The sequence below is a fragment of the Aquarana catesbeiana genome, linkage group LG12 (assembly GCF_042186555.1).
Source record: "Aquarana catesbeiana isolate 2022-GZ linkage group LG12, ASM4218655v1, whole genome shotgun sequence".
Taxonomy (NCBI): Eukaryota; Metazoa; Chordata; class Amphibia; order Anura; family Ranidae; genus Aquarana; species Aquarana catesbeiana.
In genome coordinates, this window is record NC_133335.1 from 46,334,278 (window position 1) to 46,350,113 (window position 15,836).

At 44.4% G+C, this 15,836-nt stretch overlaps 1 protein-coding gene across 1 annotated transcript in view; it reads left to right on the plus strand.

Annotated features, from left to right (window-relative positions):
• Positions 1 to 4,634: 4,634 nt before the first annotated feature.
• PSMD11 (proteasome 26S subunit, non-ATPase 11) overlaps positions 4,635 to 15,836 on the plus strand; it is a 54,926-nt gene continuing 43,724 nt past the window's right edge. The window contains exons 1-2 of the mRNA XM_073607685.1: positions 4,635 to 4,795; positions 9,938 to 10,039. Coding sequence (XP_073463786.1) covers positions 4,705 to 4,795; positions 9,938 to 10,039 — 193 coding nt within the window. The 5' untranslated portion in view covers positions 4,635 to 4,704. The remainder of the gene's footprint in view (positions 4,796 to 9,937; positions 10,040 to 15,836) is intronic.

Sequence of the window (15,836 nt, forward strand, 5' to 3'; positions counted from 1 at the left end):
GGAAAAAAATCACTATAAAAAATAATTCTAAACATTATTATGGAGATCTGGCTTTTAAAACTAAAAATATTATTAAGGAGATCATAAGAAATAATAAAGAAATAAGTTTGTCAGAACTCTGTGTGAATATCAGCAGCAAAACAACTTCATTCTTCTAGCATTATAAAGAACAAAAGAATGTGCTGCATTAAAAGATCCAAAAATTTACAGCGTGACAAATTTGCTATCTCCATTACGAACGCTAGTTGTACCAGACCGAGCGTTTCCGTTTCGTACTTGATTGTGAGCATGCGTGTTTTTTTGCGCGTCGGAATTGCATACAGACGAATGGAATTTCCGATAGGAACTTTTTGCAACGGAAAAATAGAGAACCTGCTCTCAATCTTTTGCTGGCGGAAATTCCGATGGAGCATACACACAGTCGGAATTTCCGACCAAAAGCTCACATCAGACTTTTGCTGGCAGAATTTCCGATCGTGTGTACGCGGCACACACGATCGGAAAGGCACTGTGCTAATGGCACTGTCTGGAAAGGGATTAAACATCGGGGTAATCAAAGGGTTAAATGTGTGCCTGACCAGTGTTTTACTACTGTGGGGAAGGTGCTTTTACTATGGAAGGCATTAATCCATGTTCTTGCTTTGCAGGGACACAGGATCAATGCCTTCCCTACTGACAGAACGGCGTTCTGCCTTGCTTACATAGACAGGTTGCCGTCCTCTACCTATTGATCGGCGGGTGCCGGTGGAAAGCGTGTCGGCGTTACCTGCAGATCAGCTCCCGGGTTGCTGAGTGCGGTGGGCAGTCGTAAAATGGTTAAAGGTGCAAATTTATTTCATAATTAAAACCGATTTGGGGCCGGTTCACACGACTATTTCAGCGTTTAGAATGCGTTTCTGCATGCGCTTGTACACGTGTTTTTCATGTGTTCCAGTGTCATTATTTGCCCGCCTTTTTATTTAATCTCTTTTGTTTACAAACTTTTTATTTGGTATAAAATGGTGGTACAAAAGGATATTGCACACTGAGAGAAACGCAATTCTAGAAATTTTTACAAAACAGTGTCAAAGTAAAAAATTAAGCAATGGACGTTCAACGTTAAGTTTGTCTAGAACAAAACCTAATACATAATTGGATAACTAAGTTGACAATAAGTCACCGAAGGGGTATAGTTATTCACAGATCTAAATAGTATATTAGAGTGTTCGAACCAAGAATCCCATTTTTTATTAAAGGGTAAGTTCACCTTTACAGAAAAATCTGTAAGGTGAACTTATACAGGACGCCCTCCTCACCCCCCCCCCAGTCCTTCTGACCTGGAGTGCGATGATCACCCGCACTGACACATCGGGTTTGCCGCCTCACTGTCCAGGGCTTAGAAATCCCCTGTAGCTTAGAGCCGCACGATTAATCGCGGAGAATCGTTATCGTGATTCTCCGCTCCCCACAATCTCAATCCCGGATCTGAACGCTTCTTATAGGGTTGTAGCAAAGAAAGTGTTTCACCGCTCAGGTGGATCCAAACCCAGGTGTAAAGTTAATGTGAACCCTTCAGAGTTGAAGAGTCCCAGGTGCTGGCTAAATGCTGAATAGGGCAAAGTGTTGAATAGAAAAATCTGGATGCCGCACACCGGATGAAGTAGAAAACTTGTCTTTATTGTAGAAATGGGACCATCAGAAGTACTCATAGCTATGAGTAAGCACTCAGTTCCGAGTGTGAAACGCGTCAGCTGATCCTGTACATCTTGCATGATTGTCTTGTACTTCTGATGGTCCCATTTCTACAATAAAGACAAGTTTTCTACTTCATCCGGTGTGCGGCATCCAGATTTTTCTATTTAACACTTTGCGCTTCTTATAGGGTTAAAATAAGAAATTGTCAGCTTACATTTGAGGGGGTAAAAAGCGCAGCGATCAATGGTTTCCCCGGGATGCTGGCATCAGTATTGTGGTCATGATGGTGAGGTTGCCTGTATCGGTGGGGAGGGGAAGCCGTCGGCTGTGACGGAGCCAGCGTGGAACGCAAATGGTGGAGATACCGGAACTGACGTCAGCAAAGAACGTGATGGTGATGCTGTGGATGGGATTGGGCAGTATCGCGTTTCTTCTTCCCACAGAGGTCCTGGGGACAGCGCACCCTTGTGCCCACAAGTGTATACATGAGTGGCAAGTTCTCTACTGAAATGTGAGTCTCAGTCACAGTCTCTCTCTCTCACATTCAGTATCTATCTATCTATCTATCTATCTAACTATCTATCTATCTATCTACACAGTATTTTCCGTATCTAAAAAAAAATTGTTAAAGTGTAATGTAACAATAAAAAAAAAATTAAACTGCCCTCATCCCTGTGAGCTACGCTACTCTCGCCTGCAGAGAATCGTGATCTTTATTTTCTAAGCAAAAAATCGTGATTTTCATTTTTTCCAGAATCGTGCAGCTCTACTGCAGCTTAATCTCCAAAACGTACCTCGTCAGCAGGTGCGTTTAGGAGCATTCTAATTGGTCGGCGCCGACCAATCAGAACCCGGGTAGCCCATCCTGGGCGAAGAGGAGAGAAAGCCGTGGGATTTCAAACCCCCGGACCGGCACAACGGTGATACGAGCTGTCAGTGTGGGGGGAGGTTAGCAGGACCAGGGGGGGATAGGGAAGGGTTCCAGTGTAAGTTCACCTTACAGATTTTCTGTAAAGGTGAACTTACACTTTAAATAGGTGCATGGTATTATATAGAGTGTGGAATATTTTTTTCCATGAGATTAATAGTGTTTATTCTTGTTTTCAGGTGAAAGGAACTGATGATGATTTCCAATGATAAGCCATAAGCCAATGTATAGAAACTCTAATGCCGTGTACACACGAGCGGACTTTCGACGGACTGAACCCCGAAGGACTTTTTGACGGACTTTCGACGGAGTTCCGACGCAACGGACTTGCCTACACATGATCACACCAAAGTCCGACTGATTCGAACGTGATGACGTATGACCGGACTAAAATAAGGAAGTTCATAGCCAGTAGCCAATAGCTGTCCTTGCTTTGTTGTTCGCCCTTCGGACTAGCATACAGACGAACGGATTTTTCGACCGGACTCGAGTCCGACAGAAAGATTTGAAACATGTTTTATTTCTAAAGTCCGTCTGATTTTTCGACAGCAAAGGTCCGATGAAGCCCACACACGATCGAATTGTCCGGCGGATTTGTTCCGTCGGACCTTTGCTGCGAAAAGTGTGCACACGGCATAATAGTGTGGATAAGTCTCATGTGATGGAGAGATACACCTATGATAGGTGTGAATAACAAACAGTTAGGAAGCGTGAGGTGTATAATATTAATTGAAATTCTAGATGCTAAAATTTCCAAATGCTTCCATATTTGTGAGATTTTCTCACACTCCCAGAAAATATGTGTGAAAGAACCTGAGGATGTACATCCTCTAAATTAAAACTTGTCTGCGCTACTGAAGGGAAAATGGTATGAAGTTTCCTGGGAGTATAATACCATCTTGTAAAAAAGCTTTGTGGCTGTCTAATAGCTTGGGGTGTCTACTTTCCAAAAAGGGGTCATTTGGGGGGGGTTTGTGCCATCTTGGCATTTCATGGCCTCCAAAACTGTGATAGGCAGTGAGGAAGTGAAATCACCTTTTTACGCCCTTAGAAATCCTGAAGGCAGTGATTGGTTTTCGGGCCCCGTACGCGGCTAGGCTCCCAAAAAGTCCCACACATGTGGTATCCCCGTACTCAGGAGAAGCAGCTGAATGTATTTTGGGGCGTCATTCCACATATAACCATGCCATGTGTGAGCAATATATCATTTAATGACAACTTTGTGTAAAAAAAAAAATTTTTACTCACTTAAAAAAAAAAATATATATATATATTCAATGGGCTCTCAGCCTCTCAGCAATTTCCTTGGGGTGTCTACTTTCTAAAATGGGGTCATTTGGGGGGTTTTGTACTGCCCTTCTATTATAGCAGAAATGACATAGGCAGTCATAAACTAAAAGCTGTGTAAATTCCAGAAAATGTACCCTACTTTGTAGACGAAATAACTTTTGCGCAAACCAATAAATATACGCTTGTTGACAATTTTTTTTACCAAAGACATGTGGCTGAATACATTTTGGCCTAAATGTATGACTAAAATTGAGTTTATTGGATTTTTTTAATAACAAAAAGTAGAAAATATCATTTTTTTTTTCAAAAATTTTGGTCCTTTTTCATTTATATCGCAAAAAATAAAAACCGCAGAGGTGATCAAATACCACCAAAAGAAAGCTCTATTTGTGGGAAAATAAGGACGCAAATCTTGTTTGGGTACATCGTCGCACGACCGCGCAATTGTCAGTTAAAGCGGCACAGTGCTAAATTGCAAGAAGTCCTCTGGTCATTGAGGGGGTAAAATGATTTTCACCCAATCAGGGTCCTTTCCTCTGCTGCCATTTGTGTTCCTCACACTCTCCCCCCACAATCATGTCCTCCTATCCCACCACCTATCAGCCCTCCTATCTCCTATACAACAAGCTGCACACAGCCCGATACACTGCATGGCTCCTCCCCTCCCTCTGCTACTACAACTCCCGGCATGCCTCGCCTCACCCCCCCGGAACAGGGGCTCACGCACAGACGGAGAGTGAGGGGGGGGTGAACTTCCGGTGCCGCTGCTTCCGGCCCGGAAGAGCTGTGTCAGGGTGCAGGCATAGGGCAAGATGGCGGCTGCAGCTGTGGTCGAGTTCCAGAGAGCACAAGAAATGCTGGGGACCGACAGATCGGCGAGTATAGACATCCTGCAGTCTATCGGTGAGAGCGGAGCACACACGGGGCGGGGGGAACCGGCCACTGATTGATCTAGGAAGGGGGAGCCGAGCTGTACCACTGTACCTAAAAGGGGGGGGGGACCGACCGGGTGCCATTGTGTGTGGTGTGAGGGGAGGACAGGCAGGGCCTGTGTGTGTGTACACTGCACTTCTACTGATAATACACAAGGCTGACTGTGTGTATGAATGACTCCCTCATTGATAGACATGTGTGTGGAATATATATCATACATGGCCAGGCTGAGGAGAAAAGACTCATCAGCTCCATACACTGCACGGAACACACAACTACTGTATTCTCTCTGGGGGTACACAGTGATGTCAGTGCTGGCCCAGCTCCTACACATAACCTTTGATGTAGCAGTTGGAGGAGGAGCTATGGGGATTACTACAGAGCAGGGGTGGGGCAAGGGGGGATACAGTAGAGCAGTGTTAAGCGGGGGTGGAGCTAAGTGGAATACTTTAGCGCAGGGGTAAGCACAAAAGGGGCAAAACAGTAGATTAGGAGGTAAGTGGGGGGGGGGGGGGCGGAGTTAAGGAGAATACAGTAGAGCAGGATTAATTGTGTGGGGGGGGGGATAATGTAGAGCAAGGGTAAGGGGGTGGGGAAAAGAATAATACTGTAGAACAGGGGTAGGTGGGGGTGGAGCTCAGGGGAATACTGTAGAGGAGGGGTAAGTGGGGAGGAGCTCAGGGGAGTACTGTAAAGCAGGGGTGGAGCTCAGGCGAATACTGTAGAGCAGGGATAAATGGGGAGGAGCTCAGGGGAATACTGTAAAGCGGGGGTGGAGCTTAGGGGAATACTGTAGAGCAGGGATTAATGAGGAAGTCAGGGGAATACTGTAAAGCGGGGGTGGAACTTAGGCGAATACTGTAGAGCAGGGATAAATGGGGTGGAGCTTAGGGGAATACTGTAGAGCAGGGATAAATGGGATGGAGCTTAGGGGAATACTGTAGAGCAGGGATAAATGGGGTGGAGCTTAGGGGAATACTGTAAAGCGGGGGGTGGAGCTTAGGGGAATACTGTAGAGCAGGGATAAATGAGGAGGTCAGGGGAATACTGTGAAGCGGGGGTGGAACTTAGGCGAATACTGTAGAGCAGGGATAAATGGGGAGGAGCGCGGGGGTGGAGCTTAGGGGAGTACTGTAGAACAGGGATAAATGAGGAGGAGGTCCGGGGAATACTGTAAAGTGGGGGTGGGACTTAGGCGAACACTGTAGAGCAAGGATAAATGGGGAGGAGCTCGAGGGAATACTGTAAAGTGGGGGTGGAGCTTAGGTGAGTACTGTAGAGCAGGGATAAATGGGGAGGAGCGCGGGGGTGGAGCTTAGGGGAGTACTGTAGAACAGGGATAAATGAGGAGGAGGTCCGGGGAATACTGTAAAGTGGGGGTGGGACTTAGACGAACACTGTAGAGCAAGGATAAATGGGGAGGAGCTCGAGGGAATACTGTAAAGTGGGGGTGGAGCTTAGGTGAGTACTGTAGAGCAGGGATAAATGGGGAGGAGCGCGGGGGTGGAGCTTAGGGGAGTACTGTAGAACAGGGATAAATGAGGAGGGGGTCCGGGGAATACTGTAAAGTGGGGGTGGGACTTAGGCGAACACTGTAGAGCAAGGATAAATGGGGAGGAGCTCGGGGGAATACTGTAAAGTGGGGGTGGAGCTTAGGCGAGTACTGTAGAGCAGGGATAAATAGGGAGGAGCTCAGGGGAATGCTGTAGAGCAGTGGAAGTGGGGAGGAGCTCAGGGGAATACTGTAAAGCGGGGGTGGGACTCAGGGGAATACTGTAGAGTAGGGGTAAGTGGGGAGGAGCTCAGGGTAATACTGTAAAGTAGGGGTGGGCTTTAGGGAAATACTGTAAAGCAAGGGTGGAGGTCAGGGGAAAACTGTTGAGCAGGGGTGGGACTTAGGGGAATACTGTAAAGCGGAGGTGGGGCTTAGGGGAATACTGTATAGCAGAGTAAGGGGGGGAGAAGCTCGGGAATGCTATAGAGTAGGGATAAATGGGGAGGAGCGCAGGGGAATACTGTAAAGTGGGGGTGAAGCTTAGGCAAATACTGTAGAGCAACGAAAAGTGGAGAGGAGCTCAGGGGAATACTGTAAAATGGGGGGTGGAGCTCAGAAGGGTACTGTAGAGCAAGGTTAAGCTGGCAAGGAGGAGTACTGTAGCGTGAGGTAAGTGGTGGAGTTGAAGGGAGCACCGTAGAGCATGAGTTGGCAGAGGAGGAGCGGGGGAGGGGAATACTATAGAGCTGAGGTAGGCAACCTTCAATATTCCAGTTGTGGGATTGCAAGACTGACAGCCAGAGGCATGATGGGATTTGTAGTATTATCACAGCTGAGATGCAGTGGGTTGCCTACCCCTGCTATAGTGTATCACTTGAATAACAGCTCTGGGCTGCTGACATTCCATCCAAGGTGGTGGTGCCCAGCAGCAGTTTTTAGACCTTTTGGGTGTCCACCCAAGGGAGGCTTTGACAGGTAAAAAACTGGCTCAAAATACATGAAATATACCTATAATCCAATGGGAAGATTGTTGTTGAAATGAATGGTCTTGTGGCTGATTCTCTGTAATGGCTTTATATTGGATTATGTAGTGTATCCTGTGATCCATAGAAGACGTATGGCCAAAAAAAGCTTTGTCCGTACTTCTCCTTGAAGTGGACAAGCATTAGAACCCCTGTCAGGTTTTAGTGCTATCTATTGTTAGAGAGATCTCCCCTCACTTCCTGATGACACTTTTTTTTTTCTAAGCAGGAAGTAAGGGGAAAAACTGCACCAAAGATTACAAATACCATTAAAAAGCTGGTATTCTAACCTTCTCCTTTACTGTGCTGCAGAGTTTCCTTCACTTCCTGTTTGGTAAAACGATGTCACTAGAAGAGGAAGTGAGGGGAAATCCCTCCACTGCAGTAAATCCTGATGGGTTCTTATCCTTCCCGACTCCATCCAAAGCTAGAAAACAATATTGACTAGAGATGCACTTTAATGGGAACCTGAACTGATAGAATACGGAGGCTGATTTCTTCTGAGATCAATACTTGCCTGGCAGGAGGGGTCAGCAATGGCAGCTCCATATTTCTCTTAATGTAGGTTTTCCTTTAATCAGATGTGCTGTTCGTTTTACCAGAATGTCAGAGAGTGGTGTGTGTACCCGAGGGTCCTTCTGGCTTTTAACGTTGGCATATAACTAAAGGCAAAACTTTTCATTTTTACATTCTGGATAGAGTGTATTAGAACACCTGTCAAGTTTTTATTGCAGTCTGTGCCCATTAGGGAGATTCACCCTCTCTATTTGTCCTGTTTGCTGTCATTACTGAGAGTGAAAATATTTCCAAATTTTGGGTTGTCACCAGAACAGGAGAAGACAGAAAGTCCTCCACTTGGGACACTAGATCTGTTGACGACCAGGGGTTCCCTTACTTTGAAGGGATTTCCTCTCACTTCCTGTTTTGGCAATAGCACAGGAAGTGAAGGGAAATCTTCCCAATGGGACACAGGCGGCATAACCCTCCATTACTCTATCCAAAATGTGGGGGGAAAAAAAAGTTTTGCCTTTTAGTTCTACTTTAATGCATACATCTAATAATCACATGAAAAGCAGATAACACTTGAATAGAGCGTCTTGTCCTAAGAGCCATGTTATTCTAACAATACTGTCAGTGACAACTCACAACTGGTGACAGGATGGCTAAGAGAGCACAAACAGCCCTCTGCTGCTGGTCTGGTGTCACTGCCTTGTTGGGTGAACCAGTCATGTCACCACTGGCCAGCAAGATTCTGATGCTTTCAGCCAAAGCCTTGGGAGCGTGTGAGTTCTCTTTCCAGTCCCGGTGGTGACAGCGGTTGTCCTCCAGACAAGGATGTAGAGGAAATCTTCCAATAAGAGGCACTTGTTTTTTGGTGACAGCTGCTTAGAGAGTTCTTCTCACTTTGAAGAGATTTAACTTCTCACTTTTTGTTGTGTCTAAAGGACAGAAAGTAGAGAAATCTCCCATATGTGGCACAGATGGCAAAAAAGTAACTGTTCCCTACTACATTCAAAACAAATAAGATCCATTTGCATTAAAGTGGTTGTAAACGATCACCTTGTAAAACAACCCACTCAGTTTGAAATAGAAATGAAAGGCAAAATATTTGTGTAGATTAAAAAAAAAATTATAACTTTTTTTTTCCCTTTTTTTTTTTTTTATAAGTGATCACATTCCCTCTGTTCTCAGCTGCATAGGAGCTGGTGGAGGGGAATGAATGAGTGCGAATGATTGAGTGACTTGTATAGCGCTACCTATGCAAACTGAAGCGCCTCAGGGCGCTTTTTGCCACCAGTGTCCATCTGGGGAAGCAGCAGCACACTGAGCTTGCCAGTACATGGCTGTGCAGGAGGGTCATATCAGAACAAGTCTGATCATTGGAGGAGAGAGCATAGCTATAGAACTGGCCACAGTGTGCTCTCCTGCTTAGTGTGGTCAGTTTTAATAGGAAAGCAGGGAGACTGGCAGGAACATCAGGGATTTCACACAAAGGAAGCCATACAAAGAGAACAGGAGACTTTCTCATACAAGTACATGGTACAGCAGGCACATATCAGGAATATGAAGTGTTGGGGTAACAAACGCTTTAATGTTGAAAGTAGTTGGCATTTGACAGGTGGCTAGGAAGCATTACAACCACCACCCCATGCCTAAAAGAATGCCCTGCAACCACATGCATTGGCCGTGCTTCCCGGGAGGTTGCGTCATGGCCCCATTCACTTAAATAGGCCGCCACCAAAGGCCATTACCATTCACTTCCGGCAAGTATATAACCCCCGTCTGGCTGCCTTTGCAAGTGTACACTTTGCCTGGATATTTTGGATTTAGATACACTTTAATGTCATATGTCTGCTGCGTCGTTTTAGCTGTACACAAGGATGGACCCACAGAAAGCATCCAGCCAGTGTAGTCAGTACACCTGATCTGCATTCTTTTTCAGTTATTAACTTGAAAAGTATTGAAGACAGTTGGTCAGACTGACAACAAGGCATCAATCGAAGTCTTTCCTTTTACTACATCTTTTAAATGACTGTTTAGTATTATGTGATAGCTGTATGGGAGCTGCATCTGAAAGCTTTGTTTTCTTTGCAGTCAAGCGAGATATCCAGGAAAGTGATGAGGAAGCAGTACGCGTCAAGGAGCAGAGCATTTTGGAGCTGGGTGGGCTTCTAGCCAAGACCGGACAGGCTGCAGGTGAGTACAGATCACGGTCACATCAACTTGCTAATAAGGAACCTTTATTTTTTACATTTACAGTAGACAACTACAATGTAGCCATTATTTTGCTTCCTTTGCTAAGTGTTGTGTTCTGTCTATAACTTATTGATGTTAATGACCCAACCATGCCAAAACTGGAATCGGGGTTAGACCTACTGTCAGTGTTTACATTCTTTCTAGGGGAGAGATTTATCTTCTCTTTCTGTTCTGCAGAAGACCTGTCACATGAAGATGGGTCACTGGTACTCTAGATGAGCAGAGACCAGGAGAAATAGAGGCATAAAAAGCCATGAGAGTAGTATTCACTTTATCTGCTAATAAGAGTTCAGAAAAGTATGGCATAAAGTGTGGCAATCGTATACTCACATTCGTAAGGTTGCTGGATACCACTAGCATTCTATTTTAGGACATGTGGAGAATGACGGTCTCCATGCAGAGTGTAGACGGGGTTTTCCAAAAACGCTTGCATTGCGCTAGGTCCCATTTAATAGGCATCTCTGCTGGGCACACATTGGTTCCATTTTAGGGCCTCTACAGTGCCTTGCAAAAGTATTCACCCCCCCTTGGCATTTTACATGTTTTGTTGCCTCACAACCTGGAATTAACAACATGGATTGTTTGAGGATTTGCATCATTTATTTACAGGACATGCCCACAACTTTGAAGATTTTTTTTTTTTTTTTTGTGAAGCAAACAACAAATAGGAAAAAAAACAGAAAAAGTCAATGTGCATAACTATTCACCCCCCTAATCTTAATACTTTGTAGAGCCACCTTTTGTGGCTATCACAGCTCCAAGTCGCTTTGGATAAGTCTCTATGAGCTTACCACATCTTACCACTGGGATTTTTGCCCATTCCTCCTTGTAAAACTGCCCCAGCTCCTTCAAGTTGGATGGTTTGCTCTTGTGAACAGCAATCTTTAAGTCTGACCACAGATTTTCTATTGGATTGAGGTCTGGGCTTTGACTAGGCCATTCCAACACATTTACATGTTTCCCCTTAAACCACTCAAGTGTTGCTTTAGCGGTGTGTTTGGGGTCATTGTCCTGCTGGAAGGTGAACCTCCATCCTAGCCTCAAATCACACACAGGTGGTACAGGTTTTGCTCAAGAATATCCCTGTATTTAGCACCATCCATCTTTCCCTCAACTCTGACCAGTTTCCCAGTCCCAACTGCTGAAAAACATCCCCACAGCATGATGCTGCCACCACCATGTTTCACTGTGGGGATGGTGTTCTTTGGGTGATGTGATGTGTTGGGTTTGCGCCAGACATAGCGTTTTCTTTGATGGCCAAAAAGTTAAATTTTAGTCTCATCAGACCAGAGCACCTTCCTCCATACATTTTGGGAGTCTCCCACATGCCTTTTCTCAAAATGTGCCATTTTGTTTTTTGCTGACAGTAATGGCTTTCTTCTGGCCACTCTGCCATAAAGCCCAACTCTATGGAGAGTACGGCTTATTGTCGTCCTATGTACAGATACTCCAGTCTCTGCTGTGGAACTCTGCAGCTCCTCCAGGGTTACCTTAGGTCTCTGTGCTGCATCTCTGATTAATGTCCTCCTTGCCCGGTCCGTGAGTTTTGGTGTGCGGCCGTCTCTTGGCAGGTTTGCTGTTGTGCCATGTTCTTTCCATTTGGTTATGATAGATTTGATGGTGCTCCTAGGGATCATTAAAGATTTGGATATTTTTTTAATACCTAACCCTGACTTGTACTTCTCAACAACATTGTCCCTTACGTGTTTGGAGAGTTCCTTGGTCTTCATGGCAGTGTTTGGTTAGTGGTTCCTCTTGCTTAGGTGTTGCAGCCTCTGGGGCCTTCCAAAAAGGTGTGTATATGTAATGACAGATCATGTGACACTTAGATTGCACACAGGTGGACATCATTTCACTAATTATGTGACTTCTGAAGGTAAGTGGTTGCACCAGAGCTTTTTATGGGCTTCATAACAAAGGGAGTGAATACATACGCACATGCCATTTATCAGTTTTTGATTTCTGAAAAATAGTTTTATGTATATATTTTTCTACTTTTACTTCACCAACTTAGACTATTGTGTTCTGATCCATCACATATAATTCAGATTAAAAAAACATTGAACTAAATGCTGTAATGTAACAAAATAGATAAAAAGCCAAGGGGGGTGAATACTTTTGCAAGGCACTTTAAGGCTTTAAACCTGAGTTTTTCTAAACTGTCATTACTCTTGGCAAATTGTTTTAGAGCTACCTGTATTCCTGCTGGGGGATTTCCCCTGTTTTCCTGTTGGACGCCTGTCAAAGGGACAGGAAGTAAGGTGAAATCTTCTTGAGGAGATACAGATACAGATACAGCTATAGCAATAAGAAGTAGTTCTTGAACCCATTTAATAGAGCAATAAAAAGTTGACTGGGTTTCTGTGCCTCCCATGTTGTATGTCACATTGTATAAAACTCAGAAAAAAACTTTTGGCTTGAGTTGGACTCTTAACTTTTTTGTGTCCAGATCCTCCTTGTGATTTTAGTAGGCTCTGTGTAAAGAAAAAAGGGGTAAAAAAATAAACGAAAGCAAACCCTTTAAGCATGCCTAGTGTTTTTTCTTCAGTCAGGTTCTTCCTCCAGCAACACACATTGGTCAGTCTTTCCCCTGTATTCTTCCTCCAGGATATACACATTGGTTAGTGTTTCATCTGCGTTCTTCCTTCAGCACATAAACATTGTTTAGTCTTTCCCCTGTATTCTTTCTCCAGCACACAGTCTCCAGCTAACCTTTCTGAGACTCCTCAGCCACTCAGTCCCCCCGCACAAATTGCATATTAAATAGAAATCGGACATTGTGCCCAGAGACAGTCTGGAGGTTCAGCATTCCTGTCCTGCACATACTGCCTTCTGTCATACCCACCACGTTCTTCTCTTGCTCGCGCTGCCCCTTCTCTTGCTCGCACTGCCCCTTGGGCACGCTGCCTGCCGCCGCTCTTGCGCACACTAGTGGCTATCAACACCTAGAGGTCAGTTAACTTGAACGTAGCCTTCACTGGGCATACAGAATGTAAATGAATACACTGCGGAATGCAACCCAGACTTTTTGGCAAAGCAATAAATCAGTGGGTTTAGCTCTGCTTTAACAATATATAATAACTTTTTAAGTAAATGTTTTCTTTCTTTTATGGTCTGTACATTACTATCCACTGCCTCTTTCTATACTGATCATTCCACCTGACTGAGCTGGCTTGTTTTTAAACAAAGGCACGTGATCAGTATGAATGGCTTTCACAGGTATCACATGATCAGGAACCATACAGATTGGTTCCCGATTGCTGTATCTGACACTTTTATTAGTTGATTGAGGAAATGTTAGAACTTTTGACACTACAGAAAATGTAACTCTTCCCCACTATCCAACACAAAAAAAAAAATTGAGCTGGAATTGGGCTTCCACATGCTCAATAGACAAGGTTAGTAAATTGAAGACTTCTCTGTGGTTGGTAAAACATTTGTTTCTATACTATATCTAACTAAAATGTTTACCTAGTAAGATGAAATGTTTCGTCCAGCCTAAGAGGCTCTTGAAGGAAACATGTGAGGTCAGCAATATGGGAGCATGCATGCTTCCTCCATGCTTTGTCCCTAGTCAAATACTCCAAGTACAGAAAAATACTTGTTAGTCTGCCTGTGACCCACTGATCTCCTAATTTACTGCTCAGGCTGACAACATAGTTTCTTTTCTGCATTGAAATCCTAATCAGTGTTGTCAGCCCTGCCTCCTGGACTACAGAACTACACCAGTCTTAGAACTCTGTCCCACTCCACATGTGTACATTGATTTGTTTCCCAGCAAAATCGTACTGCTGCCTGAACTTCTAAGAGCTTGCCCACACACCCAGGTGCAGGAAAAGGGCTCATAGGGCATGTAGTTTTGGGGGTGTGGGGCATAGAATTGACCACCTAGGGGCTCCCCATGCAAAAACTTTAAAAGCTTGGTGATTATGGAATTGTTAGTAATACAAGATGTCTCACTTCAGGAACAAACCAGTAATGCTGGGACATGATCTAGAGCAGGGATCTCCAAACTACGGCCCTCCAGCTGTTGCGGAACTACACATCCCATGAGGCATTGTAAAACTGTGACATTCACAGACATGACTAGGCATGATGGGAATTGTAAGGTGCAAATAATTATTGCGCCAACCTGTGAAGAACAAAGAGAAAAGCTGCTACATATGAATGTGCCAAAAATTAATGAGTGAAAGGAGGTGAAAATGTAGCGTAAATAAATGAACAGTGCTAATAAACTGTGTAAATACATGAATAACCATGTACCAATGAGTAGTGCTAATGAATAATAAGATTACATAAATAGCCATTAACATAAATGAATAGGTTATGTGCATAAATAGGTCCCCATTGAACGGAGATGAAAGGACGAAGTGAGTCCTAAAGAAAATCAGTCCCAACGGTCGACAGGTCTACCACAGACACAGAATTGTTCATATAGGGAAAACCAAGAGCAGTTGGGTTGGTATCTGAAGAAAATGACATCAATGGTTTGATAAAGATGGGTACTCTTACCAGAGCAAGTGGACCTAGATGTCAGCGACACCAGGTCAAACGAGCATGGATGGATGGAACCACGATGGAACAGGGAAGGTCCTGGAGGGTCACTCAATGGGTATAAAACAATCAGCGATATCCTCAGAGGTCCGGTCCTCTCTCAATGGAATCCAAATGATGGAAAGACAGCCACCAGGCAATAGATCACTAGGTGGGAAGGTCAGGCAAGCTCATATAGCAGGCAATATGTAAAACAAATGGAGAAGGGCTTCCGATGGTGTAGGTCAAAAAGGTAGGTTGTTTTATTCTTCATAAAAAAACCAGCATACAAATAAAATGTGATCACGGTATATAAAAGCAATATGGGGAGCGGAGAAACCAAGCTCTACGCGTCCTACTAGAACTTCTACTGGGGCAATTGTAGTTTTTGAACAGCTGGAGGGCCACAGTTTAGAGACCTCCAATCTAAAGTGTGAGAGGGAGGTTTGGTCTTAAATGAGGATAATGCCTGGACATACACTTTGAGGTGGTTGTAAATTATGTATTTAAAAATCAAAAATGGTATACTTGCCTCCATTGCAAAAAGCATCCCTGAACAAACTCTTCTGGAGTCCCCTGCCAGCACTCTCGGCGGCTACTCTTCTCTGTGCATCCTCATAGGATGCTGTGTGTCTATACACACTCAGCCCCGTCCCCGACTCCCACCTCACAGGATTTGATGGGCAGGAACTAATAGTTCCTGCTGCTGCCTCCCGTGTCCCATGAGGGAAGAGAGAGGAGAGTGCTGGAGCAGATGGGCACAGTGCTGGTAAGTATAAGAGGGGTGGAAGTATAAGAGGGCGATACAACTGCTGGGATATTTTTTTTTTACCTTAATACAGGGAAAGCATTAGATTAAAAATGTCCTGCCTTTACAACCACTTTAAGAGATGCTTGGGCTTGTCATGCTGATCCCACCTTCAGTACCTATAGAATCAATAACCTGAAACAAGCATGCAGGCAGCAAAGTGCGAACCTCTGTCCTAAATGTAAGGTTATGGTGTAAAGCCTGGATCTGGATGACAGGACCTGGAACCTGCAGCTCTAGGGGGTCCATATACACTGTTTTGTGCATTTTTTGGACTCTTGTTCCATGGGCTCATTCATTTTAGATGCGTCTGACATTTTTTTTCTATGTTTTTCTGTTGGTTTCCATGTGCTTAGGGTCATGTGCATTGGTTTTGCACACTGAAAATAGCAAATA